Source organism: Trachypithecus francoisi, unplaced genomic scaffold, assembly GCF_009764315.1.
Source record: "Trachypithecus francoisi isolate TF-2019V2 unplaced genomic scaffold, Tfra_2.0 Lachesis_group16, whole genome shotgun sequence".
NCBI classification, from domain to species: Eukaryota; Metazoa; Chordata; class Mammalia; order Primates; family Cercopithecidae; genus Trachypithecus; species Trachypithecus francoisi.
The window spans coordinates 21,602,678-21,622,853 of record NW_022681461.1 but is presented as its reverse complement, the minus strand read 5'-3'; the positions used below and the strand labels follow the sequence as shown (position 1 = coordinate 21,622,853).

At 36.7% G+C, this 20,176-nt stretch overlaps 1 protein-coding gene across 3 annotated transcripts in view; it reads left to right on the top strand.

The window, feature by feature from the left end:
- Positions 1–20,176, top strand: part of PCSK5 (proprotein convertase subtilisin/kexin type 5) — a 464,591-nt gene that overhangs the window by 212,155 nt on the left and 232,260 nt on the right. For all 3 annotated transcript variants that reach the window (XM_033237074.1, XM_033237073.1, XM_033237072.1), the window contains exon 9: positions 4,921–5,021. In XM_033237074.1, the coding sequence (XP_033092965.1) occupies positions 4,921–5,021 (101 nt within the window). The remainder of the gene's footprint in view (positions 1–4,920; positions 5,022–20,176) is intronic.

Sequence of the window (20,176 nt, the reverse complement as noted above, 5' to 3'; positions counted from 1 at the left end):
GCAGTGTTCCTGTGGGTTTATATATCATTTTATACAGACACACATAAATACCTCTTGCACACTGTCTCACTCATTGCAGGCTGCTCATTGTGGTAGTTTTAGAGGAAGCAGTGGAGTTTTAGAGGTAGCTGGTGGTAGATAAAGCATCCCTAATACAAAAATTCAAAATCTGTAGTATTCCAATGAGCGTTTCCTTTGAGTGTCATTTTGACATCCCAAAAGTTTGAGATTTTGGAGCATTTCAAGTTTTCAGATTAGAGATGTTGAACTGGTGTAATGCAGATATTCCATAATCTGCAAAAATGTGAAATTGAAAACACCTCTGGTCCCAAGTATTTTGGGTAAGGGATACACAACCTGTAGTACTTGTGAGAGTATTAGCTGTACTTTAAACCCTGGCTTGCATATACACATATGCACACATAATTTTGATAGGTTGACTACAAATTTCTGTGAGTTTTGTTTGGGTGGTGGAAAAAGAAGTGACTTTGAGTGTTTTCTAATGAACGGAAGAGTTGAAGTATAGAATGAAATGAATATAAAGGGGCTTGATTTTTAGGGATTCAACTTAGCAAATAAATATTGTACCTCTTGGTACATGGAACTGAGCTGAACATTATGGAGGTACAAAGCGATATAACATGGGATTCTTCTTTAGTGATAGCAACCCTCCATTTGTGAGCGAAATCTTCTATTTGTACTTCACATTTACAGATTCTTTTAGCAACATGAGAGTGGGATTTTGTGTGGACTTGTCAGTCATGATTGAATTTTTCACCAGTCTTTGTGACTTCTGTGGACGCAGAAAGCTTTCTTTAGTCTTCAGTTTTTATTTTACTGTGCTTAATAAATCAGCTTCTTCTATTTTAGTCATTGACACATTTAAGATTTAGTTTCTGCCCTTCTCCCCCATAGCTGTGTCTGAAACAGCTTTCTTGGCACAATTCTAGTTCAAATCAAAATCAACACCAGAAACAAATTCAACCTAACAGACAGTAAAATCATTTCATGTTTCAAAAATATCTGTTCAGTTGCTCTTTTAACAGATATGAGACAATATGGCACCTTCAAAGTAAAACAGATCACTAGATATCAAGGAGAGAGAAACGCTTGACTGTGGGGTTGCTCTAAAAGCTTGTCACTTATGGCCAAAGTCAATCTGAACTGAGATTCCCTGGAGACTTACATCAATAGGCTAAAACCAAATGTCCAATCAGAACAAGTAATGAAATGTGAACTATTAGGAAATAATTGCTTAGGGTGAGAAAAAGTGATGGTTCATCTTAGTGGAGGCTGTCTAAACCTGAACAATATCCACCGCTTCTCACCAAAGGAAGATGACATCCCTAACATAGTGGAGTCCAAAAAACCATCTGCTACTGATCCTGAGAGATACTGAAAATCTAATTTGCTGATCAGGACAGCTTTGATCTGGCTCAGGGCCTGGTGTCCTTTCCAGTTTCCATCACTCTGATGGGCACACATGATATTTTCTTGAGCAATCTGAGAAGTTCTTTGGAGAAAAATTCTGTTTCTGATTTGTGTAGTGAATTTGGGGGAATTTGGAGCATGCAAGATGTGCCGTCAGGATTGAGACCAAATTCTGAGACATTCTTTAAAATGGAATCTAAAGTGAAAGTGCTTGCATGTAGAATCTTTGCGCTCCCTGCCCCATGTCGTGGGCCAACTGTTGAATGCAACTTGCCTTTAAATTGCACTGTCAGATCCTATATACATGTGTTGTGATTAATGGGGATTTTCCATGTGGTTCCAGTTTTCATAATGTCATTTTTCTTCAAGATTGCCTGCTCTTTGGTGGTCTTTGCCTTTTATTTCTGAAGATAGACACAAAAACTCCAATACTGTGGCTTCTCTTAATGACGAAAACCCTGCCTTAGATCTTTCCAGCAATTTACACCTAAATATTGCCCCCTCTGATAGTAACGTCCTCATGAAATGACCCAGCTGGAATTTCCATTTCAAGCAGGATGAGAAGGGAGCGGGGATGTTTTTGTTTCTTTTCTCCCCATTCCTTTTAACTACTCCTTTCCATCACCTTTCTCCTCCACCCCATCCAGCCCTAGTCCCCAGTCTCAAGTTTCGTTTCAAGTGGTTGAAAAAAATTATAACGCAGTGGGGATTTGGAATTACACAGACTTGCCTACATTAATAGCATTTAACACTTCATTTGTGTTTATATATAAATGTACTAAGTGAGTTTATATTAAAGTTATATGTTGTATGCATAGATACCTGGTCACTATACAGACGAAGCATATTCCTATTGCAAATGCAAGATCATAACATTTTGACTGTTCACATTTGAGGTTGGCTGAAGGTGGTTATTTATTAGACTCAAATGCTACACACACTTGGAGTGTTTATTCTGGATTTGTTTCTGTGCATTGAAAGTGTCTGGTGCAGCTGAAGAATAAGCAAGGAGAGCCAAGTGGGAAAATATCATGAAAAGTCTTGAATCCAGGCACAAATCATTGAAAAAAAAAATAAAACTTGAACAAAGGAATGTGACCATGGGGTGAGGTAAAATAGGAAGAATGCAGGCAAGGCCGTCTCAACAACAGCAGATCTGGACACCTGGAAACAAGCTACTTCTGGGGTGTTCATGCATTGACTTAGGGACCAGGGCTTTGGAAAATCAGGCTGCTAATTCACCCATAATTTCAAATGAGGCAGCAATTCCTTTTAACAATCCAGCAATTCCTCTTCTGGAATTATCTATTTGAAAGCACTGAAAACAGGGTCTCAGAGAGGTTTCTGCTCCCCCATGTGCATTTTCAGCCTTCTTCACAGTAGCTGAGAGGTAGATGCCACCCATGTGTCCATCGACAGATGAATGGATAAAGAAAATGTGGCATCATGGAATATATTCAGCCTTATAAAGTAAGGAAATCCTGTCATACGGTACGATATTGGTAAACCTTCAGGACATGATGCTACATGAGATAATCTATTATGAAAAGACAAATACTGTATGATTCCACTTACATGAGGTATGTAGAGGAATCAAACACATAGCAGTAGAAACAAGAATGGTGGTTGCCAGGCGGTAAGGGGAGGGAGAATAGGGAATTGTACAATGGGTACAGAATTTGACTTCTGCAAGATGAAAAAACCTAGTGATATTGTATAAGCTTGTACATATGGTTAACAACATTGTACTGCACACATAAAAATTGTTCAGAGGGTAGATTTATGTTATATACTTTTTAACACAATAAAAAATACCTTTTAAAGTCAACAATGAAAAGCCCAGTTTCTTAACATAGAAGTGGGTAGGGCCCTGTTTACCCAAACATCCTGCAAGCATCAGATGTCGAGGTTCAGTAGATGGCTTCCGGGTTTTTGCACACCATTCATTCATTCAGGAACGCATAGTGAAAAGTTTGACTCCTTCCCCACCACCATATCTATGGAGTTCTGTAGATCTTTGTTCATTCTTTCACTCCTTTTATATCAGTACCCGTATCCATCTAGTACAGATAATCTGGTAGCATTAGCATTGTCAAAAGGAACAAAGAAAGGATAGTAAGAACTTACGGTCTCATGTGAAACTAAATCAGCCAGAATGCCTATCTAGATCCATGAGAGGTCATAAAAGAGTCTACTTAGACATCTTCATGTGACCTAGAATAAACTTCTAAGCGAGACTTGGTCTCTAAGGAGCTATAAAGCACTTTCTTCCTGTGAAGATCAAATTTCTTTCCAGACCAAATTTAACTGATTTTCACACTCCTCTTGAAAGAAGCGCTTTGAAGGAGAGGGCTTTGTTTTCAGCTGCCTGGATCCCCCTTCACCTTTCTGCTGACCTTTATCTGTAATATATGGTAATATACTTGCCTTGATGCCAAAGACAGATACTAATAGTCTTCCAGTAACTTCAGTGAGACCACTAACTCCTCTCACAGCCCTCTATACTCCCCCAGAGGTGATAATGTCCCCAAGAGAGCAAAAAATAGATTCTTGTCCAAGAGGAGGATTTAAAAAATCTTAGAGCTATTTCAGTGGTTTCTAGAATCTTATTCCGTAGTATTTAAGGAGAATTTAAATGTAATGTATTTTTTTCCATAGTGAGAAAATAATGAAACAAAGGTTGAGAAACATTGCCTTTGCTAGATGATAATATTATTCCGTCACAGCTGAAGTGAACTGGATTTAAGCCAAGAGGATAAAAATGACTTAGTTCTCACATTTTGATTAAAAAATAAAATGGAGAAATAACTAATTTTCTCTAATATACAAGCTTACACTTAGTGCTGTAATTGCAGATCAAGTACACTGGCTTCAGCCTTATTTTTAGTATCCATGTTATGTCTTTGAGGAAGTCTTGGTTCATCCATGCAACATTTCTATTGATTCTAGAAACAGGTCCACCACCAAAGGTTCTTTCTATGGCAGAGCATACTTTTGGCTTGAAATCTGTGGTTCCCCAAGGTAACAGTTCTGGGCTGCAGGGACTGTGTACTTTTATTCTGTATGTTGCCAGTGCCTGCTCTATGTCTGGATTTGATACAATGTGTTTGATTATTTTAAAATGTTGGGGCAAGGGAAGAACTTCAGTTTTAACCAGAACTGGCGCTAGGGAGAAGCAAGCAAGATGCTTACAGAGCAGAATTTAAAGAGGTATTTGCACAGTCTTTATGTTTTCATCCATAGGCTCATCCTGGTTTTGACCCTGGTTTTAACAGAAATGGAGTTCAGTTTCCAAACCCTTCCCTTTTCAGAGTTGATCTACGCAGGCAGTTCTCTGGAAGTGATATGATTTACAGGCATGTAGGAACAAGGAATTTAAACCAAGTATTTAACATATACCCCCATTCTATTTTTATGAGTATATTTCTTTCTACTTGCAGGTAACTCACATTGGCCTCAGAGATCTAAACTTTTCACTTTGTTTTCCAGATCACTACAGATCTGAGGCAGCGTTGCACGGACAACCACACTGGGACGTCGGCCTCAGCCCCCATGGCTGCAGGCATCATTGCACTGGCCCTGGAAGCCAAGTAAGCCTTGATCTCTATATGTCTTCAATGGTGACAACCCCTGATCTCAGGGAAAACGTACCCCTTCCCTTGTGTATGGCCCCTAGCATGACAGCCTAGAATATAATCTTCCCAATCCCACCTTGAAAACTTCAAAGGTTTGGGCTTTTAAAAAAAAATTCCCCTATATTAAGAAGATAAGGTTTTTGGTTTTACATGCTTAAAAAATCAAACTGTGTAATTACTTTATTATGGAGTCATAGCACATGCATGCCAGTTGGCTCCCTCTCTTGCCTTGTTGAGGTTTTTATTCTAGTCTGGGAATGTTCCTGAGCGTCCCAGAGAGGTTAGGTCTGCCCATTTCTGGTCCCTTTCTCTGAAGCATGACTAGGCAGCTCAGATTCCACAACAATAGCACAGTCACAGACTGGCTCTGCAGAATAGCATATGCCAGGGACGAGGACAACCCACTTATATCAAATCCTGTTCAATATAGTCAAATTCTATGTCAAAAAGATTACTGTGAAAGACCCCTTTAGGCTATTTGTAAATAGGTCCCCATCTCTTTTTTCTCTAAGAATAGGTTAATTTGTCTTAACTTTTTGAAAACCTAATAATACAGATCTAAAATCTCTTGTCCTCAATTTTAAAATCCTAAATGCCAGGAAAACTGAACGTTCTTTTGCAAATTTAACACTAGAGTTCATTTTTTGGCAAAGTTTGCCATAAACTTATTTGAGGCTATTTACAGTATTATTTATAACATTTATTGTGAAATATTCATGTATTTGATTGTGAGGTGCTGGCTCAGCCCCCCGCTGGAGGGTTTGTGTCATGTATGTTACGGGCACCATCTCTGAAAAAAATCTGAATTCCAAACCCATCTTGTCCAATTTTAGAATAGGGATGGAAGGCCTGTTCTCTGAGGCTCTCCCTGCAGGAAGATCATAAGAAAAAGGAACTGAACTAATGATATAAGCGGTATTCTAAAAATCGCCTTGCACCTCTGCCCTAGGGAGGAAGGGCAAGGCCCATTCATCTAGTTGCACCCTGAAGTAGCGCAATAGCCAGTGACAGGGAAGGAATACGAAGATAATGAAGAGGCTTAGGGATTACAATAAGAACTGTGTGGCTGGGCGCAGTGGCTCATGCCTGTAATCCCAGCACTTTGGGAGGCCAAGGTGGGTGGATCACGAGGTCAAGAGATTGAGACTCTCCTGGCCAACATGGTGAAACCCCGTCTCTACTAAAAATACAAAAATTAGCTGGGTGTGGTGGCGGGCACCTGTAGTCCCAGCTACCGGGGAAGCTGAGGCAGGGGAATCACTTGAACCCGGGAGGCGGAGCTTGCAGTGAGCCGAGATCGCACCACGGCACTCCAGCCTGGTGACAGAGCGAGACTCCGTCTCAAAAAAGAAAAAAAAAAAAAGAATCATGCTAGTTCATTCTCAGGACACAGGTAATTTCCCAGCATTCACAGCTGCCCCTCTATAAGACGGAGAGCCTATGTTAAGGCAGCTGGACCTGAATATAATGCGGATACAGTAAATTGCTAAGTCATGTGTTGGACTGAAACTAGGGGAAGAACATGGGCTCTGGATGTGGTGCCCTGTCTCTGGGTGGCCTCTTGCCCAAGCTTTGACATTGAGAGATATCCAAGCCCACATGAACATTTGGATTTCTTTCTTTTTGACGAGGTTAAATATGAAGTCATTTTCAACATATTACATCTTTCAAGGTGTTAAAAGTTTGGGTTTAGCAAGGAACTGGCGCTTATCCTATTAAATTCTCACTTTACAACTTTTCACTAAAGTGTTCTGGCAGCAGAAGTCTCAATTAAGTGTTTGTGTTTTTAATTTGGTGAACTCTACCCAGGATTTTTGAAAAATACATAGTTTTTATTCTGAAATTCTAGATTGTTTCTCTGGAATATGTTTCCACAAAATATTAAAAGAAAAAACATTAGGAATTCCTCTGTTCTGATCCCCCTCAAAGGCTATCTCAAACTAAAACTTGGCAGCCTGATACTGTAACTATTGCTACATAGAATTAGGTGATACTCAGTTCTTTGAGCTATTACTGTAACACTATTATTTTTAAAAAAACAGTTGTTTTAATCATGATTTAAGCTGAAATGTAAAAATCTTACTTTGTGCCTCAAATAGCCTGAGATAAGGTCACTTCGGACTGCATAACACATTGAAACACTACAGCTGTTTTTTTTTTTTTCTCTCTCTCTTTTGCATTTTAAGCATTTTTAAAGATCTATTTTTAACAAAACTGTGATGAGTAGAAGGAAGTTCCTAAGATACAGGCTACCTGGAAAATCCACTGTGTTTTAAGATGTGAACAGTCCACTCCAATTGTGGGGCCAAAATGGATGGTAAACTATCTGATAAACTGAGAAAGAACAAACCATTTTTTGTAACTCCATTGGTTTGTTGTACAGGCCAATCTTTGCCTGTAAAATGAAGCTCAAAATTACGGGAAAGAGGTCTGAGTTACTAAAAGGGTGGGTCAGATATTGATGTTAAATTAGCATCAATAAGCATTGGGCCTCCAGCTTAATGTGAAACATACCTAAAACTAAGAAATTAAAGAGAGGAGCTCCAGCTGCATTAAGGCTGCAGTTGCTCTAAATCTAAACCTATTCTTTGTATATGTGCCTCACTCATTTACCCAGCCCCACCCCTCGCAATCTCCTCTTAACACTATTACTTCTCAATAGCACTTGAAATTTGGTATTTTGAGATTCAGCCTCTACTATCACAAGTTGAGGAGCAAGATCTACAAGATACTCTCTTTTAAGAAGAGAGGAGAGAAAGCCACAGTGTTAGGCAGAGTTACGACTCAGGACACTGCCCTACTCGCTGGGAATGCATGGCCTGTCAGGGTTCATTTAGTAACTGGATATGCTGAGCCTTTGAATGAAAAGCTGCAGGTGTCTGCCAGTCCCTATTTAACTGCATGTCCTAGCTAACCCTGTACTATCAGGAGAAATTTATTGTTTCTCTGAACATCACTAGATTACTGTATTTACTCAGTCCTAGGAACATTAGAGAAAACTAGATCCTGAGCTTTTCCCCAGCCTCCTTTCCTTCCATTCCAGACGTTTGCCTGCATGGGTAGGACTGTGGTGCCTTCTGTGATGCTGCTTCTACCATTGGCCTTGCTGCCATTCGAAAACCTTCCCAGGAAACTTAAGGGAAAAGAAAATAAATACATCCATCCTGTAGTCCTAGCTACTCAGGAGGCTGAGGCAGGAGGATCCCTTGAGCCCAGGAGTTCAAGGCTGCAGTGAGCTATGATTACACCAGATTCTATTGCACTCCAGCCTGGGCAATAGAATGAGACCTTATCTCAAAAAAAATGTCGTGGGGGAGAAAGAAAAAGAAGTGGAATGAAATACAAAACATAGAAACAGATAAAGTATCCAGATCTCTTATTCAAACATAACAAGTTTGATCATGAAATAACTTTGCTATGCCTGGGCACAGTGGCTCATGCCTATAATCCCAGCACTTTGGGAGACTGAGGCGGGCAGATCAGCCACCTTTGACAATCTCATCATGAGTCTTGCTTTTCTGCTAAAGTGGGAGATTTCCTCCTTGCTCTTAAAGATGCTTCCAAAAATTATGGACAATTTCAGAATAAGAGAAAATACTTTAATCTTAAAAGAGAGGGGAGAAAAAACTTTTTGTGTTGTGGTACCCTCAGAACATTTTTATTGGTTCAGAAGGTTTAACAGTACAAATTTTGTGTGTGTGTGTGCATTTTTTTTGGTGACTTTCTGGTGTTTCAGCTGAGTGAATAGGGAACATGTAATCAGTGATTATAGGATATCATTTGGGCTATTGCTGCTTAAAATGGTGTCTTTTTACGTAACCTAACTCAAAAAGTTCAAATAAAATGAGTATACAAGGAAACAGATTTATTAAATGAAAAACCGAAATGAAAGATGGCTGTACTAATTTTAGCTTAGCAACCTGGCAGAACACCTTATGTCTGTTAAGTGTTTTGCATCTAGATCCTAGTATATGTTCCTAGTGCTATGGACCTATGGGGAAAAAAATAAAAAAGCTTGCTGTTAAATGATGTTTTGTATTAAATGGTTTATAAAATAAAGTCTAACATTCATGAAAGTACAGAGTGCTCAGAATAATAAGTTGTACTGAAAGTTTTCCTCACCCATCTGCAATTATTAGCAAAGAAAAGCTTATTTTAGTGGAATATTTCATATGTAAAAATATCAGCATCAACTCAGGAAATACAAAAATTAAGTTCATCAAAGGAACCTTTCTTCTTCTAATTGCAAAGGGTCTTTCATTGGAAAATTGAAGAATATATGTTCAGTAATCAAGAAACATTACACTGTACAGTGAATGGTAAATAAAAGGGACTGAGTCAGGTTGAAACGTCTGAAATTATCTAAAACTTCCTAAAAGGGTATTGGTATAAAGAATCTCCTACAAATTCTTGCTTTAAGTGACCCCAAAGCCTTTTTCTTACGTTTCATATCTCAGAGGCCACAAGAATACTTTACTGTGAGAAAACCTAATATATCTAGATCTAAATTTAGAAAATAAATTAAAATAACAGCTGCTCTTCTACAGCAGAAATACACCTGATGCATATTGAACATTAGCTCCCTCTGGTATCTTATATATGCACATACATATACACATTCACTTGTTTCTAGGTAGGCTCATCTACTTTCTCCTTATTACTTATCTTTTCCCTCCTATTGCAAATTAAATTTAAATTCCTTGAGAATAAGGATTATATCTTATCTTTATTTATGTGTATATAACAAATATATTGAACGCTGCAAAAAATTAAAGCATCATACTAGGCACTAAGTTACTCAGGGCATAATTCAAATAGGTATAAAATACTAGATAGCACTTGCTTTCAGGGGATTATATATTCTCATTAGGGAAGCAATGTACACTAACAGATATATGCAAATTATTTAAGGAAGTCAATGAAATCATTCTGGGGGAAAGGTTGTAGAGGGTGCAGGACTTGGATGAAAATAGAAATGCCCAGCTTTGATGATTCAAATTGGAACATTGGTTCCATAGAAATTTGTATCCTCCATGACACCTAAGCATAGTGTTTTGAACAAGGTCCATTCTCAACAAATATTAAATTAATTCATCTAGTCCAACATTATTTTTTGTACAATGGAACTGACTCCTAGAGAAGTTAAAGAATTGCTCCGTTAATTACTTTTATCTTCCAAATACTTTAGCTGATATTCATTAGTGACTTCTTTCTCCCATACTGCCTCAACTCGTCTCTCATCCTGTTGATTTATCATTCGCTAGAAGTGGACTTCACCTGGCTAAAATAAAGACATGATGTTATTCCCCCTCTCACCTTCCAAGAGAAGCCCCTCTACCTTTTATCTTTGGAGGAAGGGATCATTCGAGACATGGAAAGGTCAAAGTGTGAAAAGTTAAAGAAGTGTTGAGCCAAAGGATGATTCACACCATATGCTGTTGATTTCACAAATCCATCCTGAAAATTTTCTCAGGAAATTAAACTGACCATCTGCATTTCTTATAAACCTAAAAAGTCCGTCTATATAAATCTTACGTAATTCAGATGAATCAACCACTCTGTTTCTGTTTCACCTTTCATCATAATCTGTCTTACCTATGTGTTTCCAGTGTTGGAAAATGGTTGGAAAATGACCAGAATATTTGGGATACAGTGATTGTGAGAAGTTAATATGTGGGACAGTCGAGAAGGGGTTCTGGAGTTTTGAACCAGCCAGCTCTGAGTTAAAGTACTCACTGGGGTGAGGGGTGCATCAGATTTCTAGAACTGAGCACTGTTAACGGAGGCTACATAAGAAGGATAGACATAAACATTTCTTAATATTGAGGTTAGCATCTTAGTACTGATATCCTGTAAACTAGTCTTATCATCTTTGTATTTTTTAAATTAAAAACACATTTTAGTATAAAATGTCTCATTAAAAATTTTCCCGAGGGCCACATTCAGCTCTGTGAGATGCTGCAGTGGGTGGGGAGCACAAGTGTATTTGCTTATTGAGGTAAAATTGCAGAGGGCATACCAAGCTTTTCCTTTTACGACAGTTTTATTTATTTTAATTAGAACTTAGAAAGTGCTCGCACAGGGAGAAATACAAGAATATGTGCCCTGATTCCACACAAATACAAGGGTAAAGAAACAGGTATTCCACACGCCCTTCCTTTCACCCACTCTTAAGAGTTTTTGTGTATTGGAGTGTTGTATGTTGGGCTTAAAATTCTGCTGAGATTTCTGGTATGAATGCTTGGGGTATACAGCGTGAAGAGGGTGAAGAGAATTAAAAGAAAGCCAGGGAGGAGAGCTGAAAAGGTTTATAAGGTAAAAACAATGCACATTTCGACTTGAGGCCTAGTGGACAGAGAAGGGATGTACTGTCCTGAACTCTTCCTTATAGTGAAATAATTGTAACCAGACCCACAGAGCAGTTACCACGGGCCTTCTGCCAGGACTGTGCATGAAAATAGCTTTGTTATGTCTACATACACACAGACAATACACTCTGTCCTCTAGTCCTTCTCAAGTTCAAATTATGTAGAAGCCAATTTTTCCTGGACTCAACTTTGTACCTTAACTAATGGTTTCAAAAACTACGGCTTCCAGAGGTGTCTATTATGACTGGAAAAGCCCTGGTCAACGGCTCATTCACCTTGGATTATCTTGAAATGTAGCCAGTGTGTTCCAACTCCTTCCCTAGATGAGAAAACTAAGAAACATGCTGGATAGTTGAATTGCTCAGAGACTGAACTGAAGACAGAAAAGTTCTTAGGAGACTGTTACCTGCCTCTTTTTCCTTAGCTATATTTAAAAAAAATGTATTAGTTACTAAAAACATTTTATTCTTATTACTATAATAATAAAGATTGCTTTTCCCAAAGAATAGTTGTCAGTCCTGTTGCAATTGCCAGACCTTTTCCTTGTATAGCTGATGAAGTATCATTTTCAAGTGTCAAATGTTGGAAGTGTCTCATGTTATAAATATCCAGTTTGTGCTGGAGCAAGGCAAGTAAACCATTTGGGAAACCAGTGTAGTAGTGCAGGAGAGATTAGGCTAGTCTGGTCAAGGTGATGGGAACGGAGACAGAGAGAAGTGGGTAGATTTGATGTATATTTTGTAGGTATAACCAACAGGTAATGAATTACGTATGTGCCTTTGGGAAAAGGAAAAAAAAAATCAAGATCTAGTTTCTTTGCTAAACTCAGGTGAATTGTGGTACCATCTATGGAAATAGATATCCTTTATTCTTCCCATGGGATTCTGGGGATTAGAAGCTGCATAAAAATCCAGTAGTACAAGAAAGTCTCTGGGCCTACAGATTTTGCAACAAGACCCGTAGCAAATTTCTCTGGCAATTATTGACTGTGCTCTGGTACACCAGCCTCCCCATCAGTTAATTAATCCGTGAAAGGTGCCGACCCAGAGATCATGATTGCTGTCAATGACTGAGACGGTTCCCATTTTAAAAAAGTAAAAGAAAACAGAGAATATTATTTACATTATGAATTGCTCATCTGCTTCTGTGTCTTTTAATTTAAACAGAGTGTTAGCAAATTAACCTTTACGCAGTTACCCGATAAGATTGCTTAGAAACTCCACTGATGTATTAGTGAGTTTACAAGAAATATGTGAAATTTAGTATTAAATTTAGTCTCTTGAGGGTTTGTGGATTTTACTCATTGCCAGGAAATTTTTGTTCTTGATAGTGCCTATGGTAACACCCCAAATACCATCAAATATAATTTTTCTTGCTAAGAAAAAGAGAAGATGACTTTTTTTGGGGTCCATTAGTTGGACATCATAGCCTGCTACTTAATCACTTTAGTCAAAGCATATTAAAAGATTCATTGCATAATAATTCATTGGATGGCTTCATCAAATATCGCTGTTTTTGTATTTAAAAATTCTCAGATTATATTCCTCTACTCTATATTGAAACACAATTCAAACTTAATCTGTTTATATGCCAAGTTTTCTTGGACTGAGTTTTGAATTGATCTAGCCTATGGCTACATTGTCTTGCCCTGTAATTTTTTACTTCCAGGACATTTTTGTCATATAAAAGTTAAAATTGTTTGGTGTCGTTTGCTCAGAAGAGCCTCATTGTTCCTAGTGGCACTGGAATCTAGTTTTTGTATTAACTGATTCCAGCATTCTTTTTTTCCTCTGTTTAAAAATTTATAATCATAATGCATTTTGCTATCACTAGGAGAGAAAAGTAAATTTAAGGAAAATAAAAATGACAGATTGAAAGCATGTCATTTTACTAACATGTAAGATTTTATTTATCCTGACATCAACAAATTGATTATGGCATCTGATGTGTTGAAAGCTCCAACCAACATATTCATAGTGAAATAAACTGTAATACCTGCAATAGAACATGCAACACAAAAAGAAAGACATTGTATGTTTATAAGATTGCATTATTTCTTACCATCTTAGATTAAGTTTTCATTTCTCTATTCATAATTCTGAACCTTATTGAGTAACTACCTCACGTGTGACTAAGATGAAGTAAAAGTTTATGTTGTTTGCATATCACAGAAAAAGCAGTAAGTCTGTGACGCCTGGTTGTATCATCCCTATCAGTAAAGATTATAGTACATCAGACAGTGATATCCTGTTTGTGACCCAAAAGATTCTTCTTGCCATTGGTCCCTCTTGAGTGTGGAGATGTTGCATAGTGCAAAAAGATAAAATTAAGACAGAAAACAGTGGAAAAAACAGCAGTCAACTTTCATTGAATGCTGGCTTTATGCCAAATACTGAGCTGAGTGTTACACTGGTAATCTCATTTTATCCTCAAAGCAGTGCTCTAAGGTAGGCATTATCACCATATCTCCTATGTGGAAAATGAGGGTTAGGAATTCACATAGGTGATAGGTGTGGTAGGTGGATTCAAGGTAATGTGACAACAGAACCCGCCATTCTACCACATCACCTTTCTGTGTTAAGTACTGTAACGGGACATGGTTAATTACAAATGGACACTATAAACTGTAAAGTGAATGAATGAGTAAATGAAGAGAAGGAACATTCCCTACAGCTATTCAAAAGCATGGATAGGTATCTATTCCGGTATCTGTAGTTAGTGAGATATTGTTTAAACTCTAAATCTTGATTGATTCATTCAGGAAATATTTATTGAGTCATGCTTGTTATCATAATTTCTTTATTTTGAAACAAACTTTTTTTTCACATTTCTGAACCTGTAATACATCTTACAAGTCATAGTTGCAATGTTTAGCTAGTTCGGTATGTGCCTGGCACTGTGCTAAGAACTAGAATACATCTATGAACAAAACATGCATGGTCCTTGCCAGAGCTGCCAGGAACAGTCAAGTAAGTTGAGCACAAATGTGTGTGAGGCCTTGAATTTGGCTCCAACAGAGCCTACATTTCAGTCAAGGGAGGTAGAGATTAAAGATAATTATATCTGGCGTGAAGGAAAAAATAGAAGAAAACATTATATTGTGCTAGCGGGATTGATGGTAGGGTGAAGAGTAGGAAAGGATGAATAACGGCAAATAAGGAAAAGAAGTGGCAAGGTCATCAAGGAGATGACAGCATTTTTGCTGCGGAGTCATAAAAGTGATTCAACTTACAGTTGGTTTTTGTGAGTTTTTAACTGAGTTATTGCTTTCTGGCAACGTTTAAGCACATCTTACCTTTTTCATCTAATAGAGCTTGCAGTCACAACCAAGCCTTAATAGAAGGCCAAATGATAAAGAGGAATACCTGAATGATCCATAATTTTTATATTCCTATAACAAATTTAGAAAACTGCCTGTATATGATTGAAAACAGGTTGACAACTGGCATCACTTCACAGATGAAAATTGTTCATCTAGTCAGCAAGAATGCAGTTACGTAGTCTTCAGTGAGCACTCGAATTTATTTGAAAATCTTGGTACACAACCAGGGAATGTTGGTGCGAAGGAAGAGAATTCTAGTGAGATTTAAAATAGGGAGGTGAGGGTCTCTCAAGGGCTCTCAGCAGCGTCTGCTTGTTATTTAGCTATTGGAAACCTTTACAAACAACTTGAAAGAATGTTGTAGCGAGCTTCCTGGAGAGAGTGTGATACAGGAGTGATCCTATTCGTCATGCTGAATTTTTGTTCGTTGCTCTGAATTTAGGTGACATTGGAATTGACATTTGATAGCCTCATTTTCCATAGCAGATGTAATCGATTGTATAATTTTCAGTGTACTAAAACTCTCAAGCATTTGGGATCCCATACCTGGAATATAAAGCAATTGTTGTCAGTTTGTCTGAAGAATCATAACATTGGAAGATTTCCCAGAAACCATCTGGTCTGTAAGATGCTATTCAGTGAGAGCTCAGGGGTCACCAGGCAAAGGTGAATAACAACGGCGATGTAGGTTATTTTTAAAACAAAGGTGTATTTTTTAATTTTAAAAAAGGAATTTTTAAAGTGACTCATTCTGATTATATATACTATTTTCGCATAACATTTTCCTACTTGTAGGAAATGATGCTATCCTTACTTAGCAATGAAAGTGATGAATCTCACGTTGATTCCCAAGTTGAAAAACAATGTTCCAGTCTTTGAAATACAAAAGATTGAGAGCCTTTTTCATCAAAGTGGTGCTTGCAAGCATTCTACTAATTTCATTTGCCACTAATATCTTAGAAGCAAATAAATATTTATTTAATACTGATAGATTCCAGGAAGAGCAATCCCATGATGATGATAATATATTATTAGCAATAGAACCATTTTTAAAATTTAGGTATTTATTTATATAATGTATTATTTTGATGATAATATAATCTTCAAATTAATATAAGTATTATCAAAATACGTTTTATAAAATATATATATAAATCATGCAGAATGTAAATCAAATATCTCCCTACACAGCCAACTTTAAGCATGTTTTAAGCTTTTAGTGTAACTCCTAATGCTATGATGCTAGTTCCAAATATTCTTAATATATGCATCATGTTTACTATAAAAATACTGCATACTTTGTCTTCAGTCTGCATTTTGCCTTCCTTTCAGATCATGTTGTTCATTTTGTTACTCCCCTCCCATTTGTTTTTTTAAACCAACCTTTTTTTAACCAAACAATGTTTTTCTAACCTGCAGTTAAGCAAGATTAGATTAAAGAAGGTTTCAGGTTTTTGTAGGTGCTGTCTCCATTCAGTTCTTGGAAATGAGATGCTGAGACATTTTTGAATTGTAAGGACTGGTATTCAAATTGAATTTGAAAAGTGTATTTCAAAGTCACTCGAAAAGATAATAATGCTTTGAATCCTCTACTAATCACCTAATACTCTTTCATGTTCGTATTTGTCTTACCTGCATATACCCAACATATTACCTTTTGGCCATAGTTATAGCAAGTAATTTTTTAATTTTTCATTTGCTTCTAGGTATTGTTTATATTGTTTTGAAATAGGGAATTTTTAAATTTATTTTAAAAGTATTATTTAGTCAAATACATGTGTTCTTTATGAAATCTTCAATTAGATAGGCATACCTGATCTTTTTGTCCCTCCTAGAGAATTTTACGTATGCTGATGAAGCTATGTATGTTTCACCCTAAATGAGTCCAGATTTACATGGGGCAAGGAATTTCCTGTACCTTCGGGGAATTCATGGACCCCAGATTTAAAAGCCTCAGGCTAGGAAGTTCTTTCCTATTTCAAAATTTATTAATGAGTGACATTTTAATGTAGTGTTTTCTTTATTTTTTGAGTTTTTAATTTTTAATATTTTTGTAAGTACATAGTATGTGTATATATTTAGGGGGTACATGAGGTGCTTTGATACAGGCATGAAATGTGCAATGATCACATCATGGAGAATGGGATATCCGTGATACAAGCGTTTATCCTTTAAGTTAGAAACAATCCAATCACTCTTTTAGTTATTTTTAAATGTACAATTAAGTTATTATTGACTACAGTCACCCTGTTGTGCCATCATTTAGTAGGTCTTATTCATTTTTTCTAACTATTATTTTTGACCACCCCTAACCTTTCCTACCTCCCCCCAGCACTCCCCATCACCACCCTTCTCAGCCTCTGGTAACCATTCTTCTACTTTCTATATCCGTAAGTTCACTGGTTTTAATTTTTAGATACCACAAATCAGTGACAATATGTGATGCTGCTTTCTTGTTTTATTTGTCATCATTAAAGTTTAACCAACTAGAGCTTATTTTGTTGTCCAGTATGAGGATCTAAATTGAGTTTTTATAGGGATCCTATTTGTCCAATGTCATTTGTTAAGTAATCTATCTCCTCCAAAAGCAGTTTGTTTTGTATTCTTTTAAGTTGTTGCATATATGAAGATCTCCTTTAGTATTTTCTGTTCTATCATTCTACCAAATCTTTAAACATTACAGAATCACTTCATATCTTAAACATTTTCTTAAACATTCTTATTCATTCATTTTCCCAGATAAAATTTAGAATCAGTCTTTTGTGTTCCAAAAACAATCCCAGTGGCAATTTATAACAATTGTGTAAATCTTGGCTGCTTTACAAGTATTCCCAATCAAGAAAATCATTATACATTGTTTAGATCTTCTTTTTATTGGCATATTAATGTATCAGATTTGTCCTTAGTTTCATAGGTTTTCCGGCGTATTTTTTGGAATAGCAAATATTTGTTTGTTTTGCTATTGCTATTATTTCTTTAACTGATTATTACTTATCTGTAACAGAGGCATTATTTTTGTATGTTTTTCTTATCTCTAGGTCCTTTAACTCACATTATAACTCACATTATATCTTGTTTGTTTTTTTCAGAATATATTCATAGCATCTGATGATAGTAATACTTGTCTGTGTTTTAAGACTTTTTCATATTTGTTCTTATTGGATAGTGGTACAGATTAGTCATTATAAGTTGAGATTTTGGAGTCAAGCTAACTTCAGTTCCAATCCTGCCTCTACTATTATTTCCTGGATAGACTTGAGCAAGTGGAAGTCGTATTTCTTAACCTTGTTTAGTTGCGGTTTTTTCATCTGAAATTTGGGTCAATAACTCAGAATCACAGGATTGTTGCTAGCAAAAAATGAACTTAGGTATATGGAAAGTACTAAAAATAAGGAAGCTGATATCATCACAATATTACTTCGATTGCATTAACCCTTCAAAAAATGGTAAATATTATGAGATAGTAAGCATTCACATTTAGATCCTGATTTTCTATTGATTCCTTTTTTTTTTTCACCTTCTATTTCACTTTTTGTCAATGTTTGTGTTTCTTTTAGATGTTCTTCATAATGCCTATGCAGCATTTTTGGTTTTATATTATCATTAGGAATGAGATTTGGGTGTTTCCGTATCTGTTGAGATGAATATATAGTTTCTCATACTAGATTTGTTGATATGATTTATTAGAATAATACATTGTTAATATTATTCCCTGCTTATATTTATGAATCAGATTTAGTTATTTAATATGCTATTGGTTTAATTTTAGCATATTTTATGTCTTTGAGTTTATTTTTCTGCGATTTTCTTTTACTACATAATGTATGTGTATATATGTGTGTTCTATGCTATTATTACGGCAGCTAGCTAACATTAGTTGTGTACCTACAGCAGATAAATAGCATTTTCTAAAGTATATTTTTGGTATATTTCATGTAATTCTTATCTATAAGGTAACACGGATAGTAAACGGAGAGTCAAGCTTTTAACTCACGTTTTTTTAAACCCATGTTGGTTTGACCTTGAAACTGGCCTCTGTCTCTGCAAGTTTTTGGTATCAGATGATGTTAAATTCACAAAATAAATTATGGAATTTTGCAATTTGTATTTTCTCTCCAGAGACCCTTGGGATCAGAGTTCTTGCATGTTTGAAGGAAACCATCTGGCCTCAAAGCCATTTTTAGAAGTAACCCCAGTATTTTCTAATACTATAAACATCTCTTGTATTGGTTTTTATGACTGCCTTAATATTTAGAATTTATTAGTGTTTTCTTCTTATTTTCTCGATTAGTTTTTTTGTTACTGTTTTTCAAAGGTCCAGTTTTGAGATTTCTTTATCAGTAATTTTCTTTCCATTTTTCTTTCTTTCTTTTTACACTTTCTTTCCTGTTTTCCTCCTCATTCTTTTATGAATCTTATTGGCTGAATCATTGTTCGTTTATTTTTTCCTTTTATATTAATAAAACTTTTTAAAGATGTGAATTTATCTCTGAACACACTTTTGAGAGACTGTCATTCTCTAATGATATTTTCACTTCCTGTTTGATAGAATGACAATTGAGTAAAGTACTGTTAAGTGTTAAACAAACTTTGTCACTATTGAGATTTGACCTTTTTTTCACTACATTGTGGTCAGATAATAGGGTTAGATGATAACAACACCAGTGTTTTGTGAGGTATTGTTTTCGCTTAGGGCAATTGGTGAAATTTCCTTTTGGCCCAATGTAACTTCAACTTTTCATTACAAGTTCTTAAGTTGATCTGTGAAGTCTTAAAAAAAAATGACTCTTGGCCGGGCGCGGTGGCTCACGCCTGTAATCCCAGCGCTTTGGGAGGCCGAGGCGGGGGGATCACAGGGTCAGGAGATCAAGACCATCCTGGCTAAGAGTGAAACCCCGTCTCTACTAAAAATACAAAACAACTAGCCGGGCATGGTGGCGAGCGCCTGTAGTCCCAGATCCTCGGGAGGTTGAGGCAGGAGAATGGCGTGAACCCAGGAGGTGGAGCTCTCAGTGAGCCGAGATCGCGCCAGTGCACTCCAGCCTGGGCGACAGAGCCAGACTCCGTCTCAAAAAAAAGAAAGACTCTTTATACGACATATATTTCAATATTATTAAATGTTAACTATAAAGTAAACAAATCCTGTATGTTTTTCTCCTGACATACATGGATTAAATTTATCTGAACATTACTGTGCTTCCATCAGGTACTTATTTTTTCTTTTTTTTTTTTTTTTCTTTTTATTGAAACAAAGTTTTGCTCTTGTTGCTTAGGCTGGAGTGTAGTGGTGCAATCTCGGCTCACTACAACCTCCAATCTTCACCTCCCAGATTCAGGCTTTTCTCCTGCCTCAGCCTCCCGAGTCACTGGGATTACAGGCGCCCGCCACTATGCCTGGCTATTTTTATTATTTTTTTTTT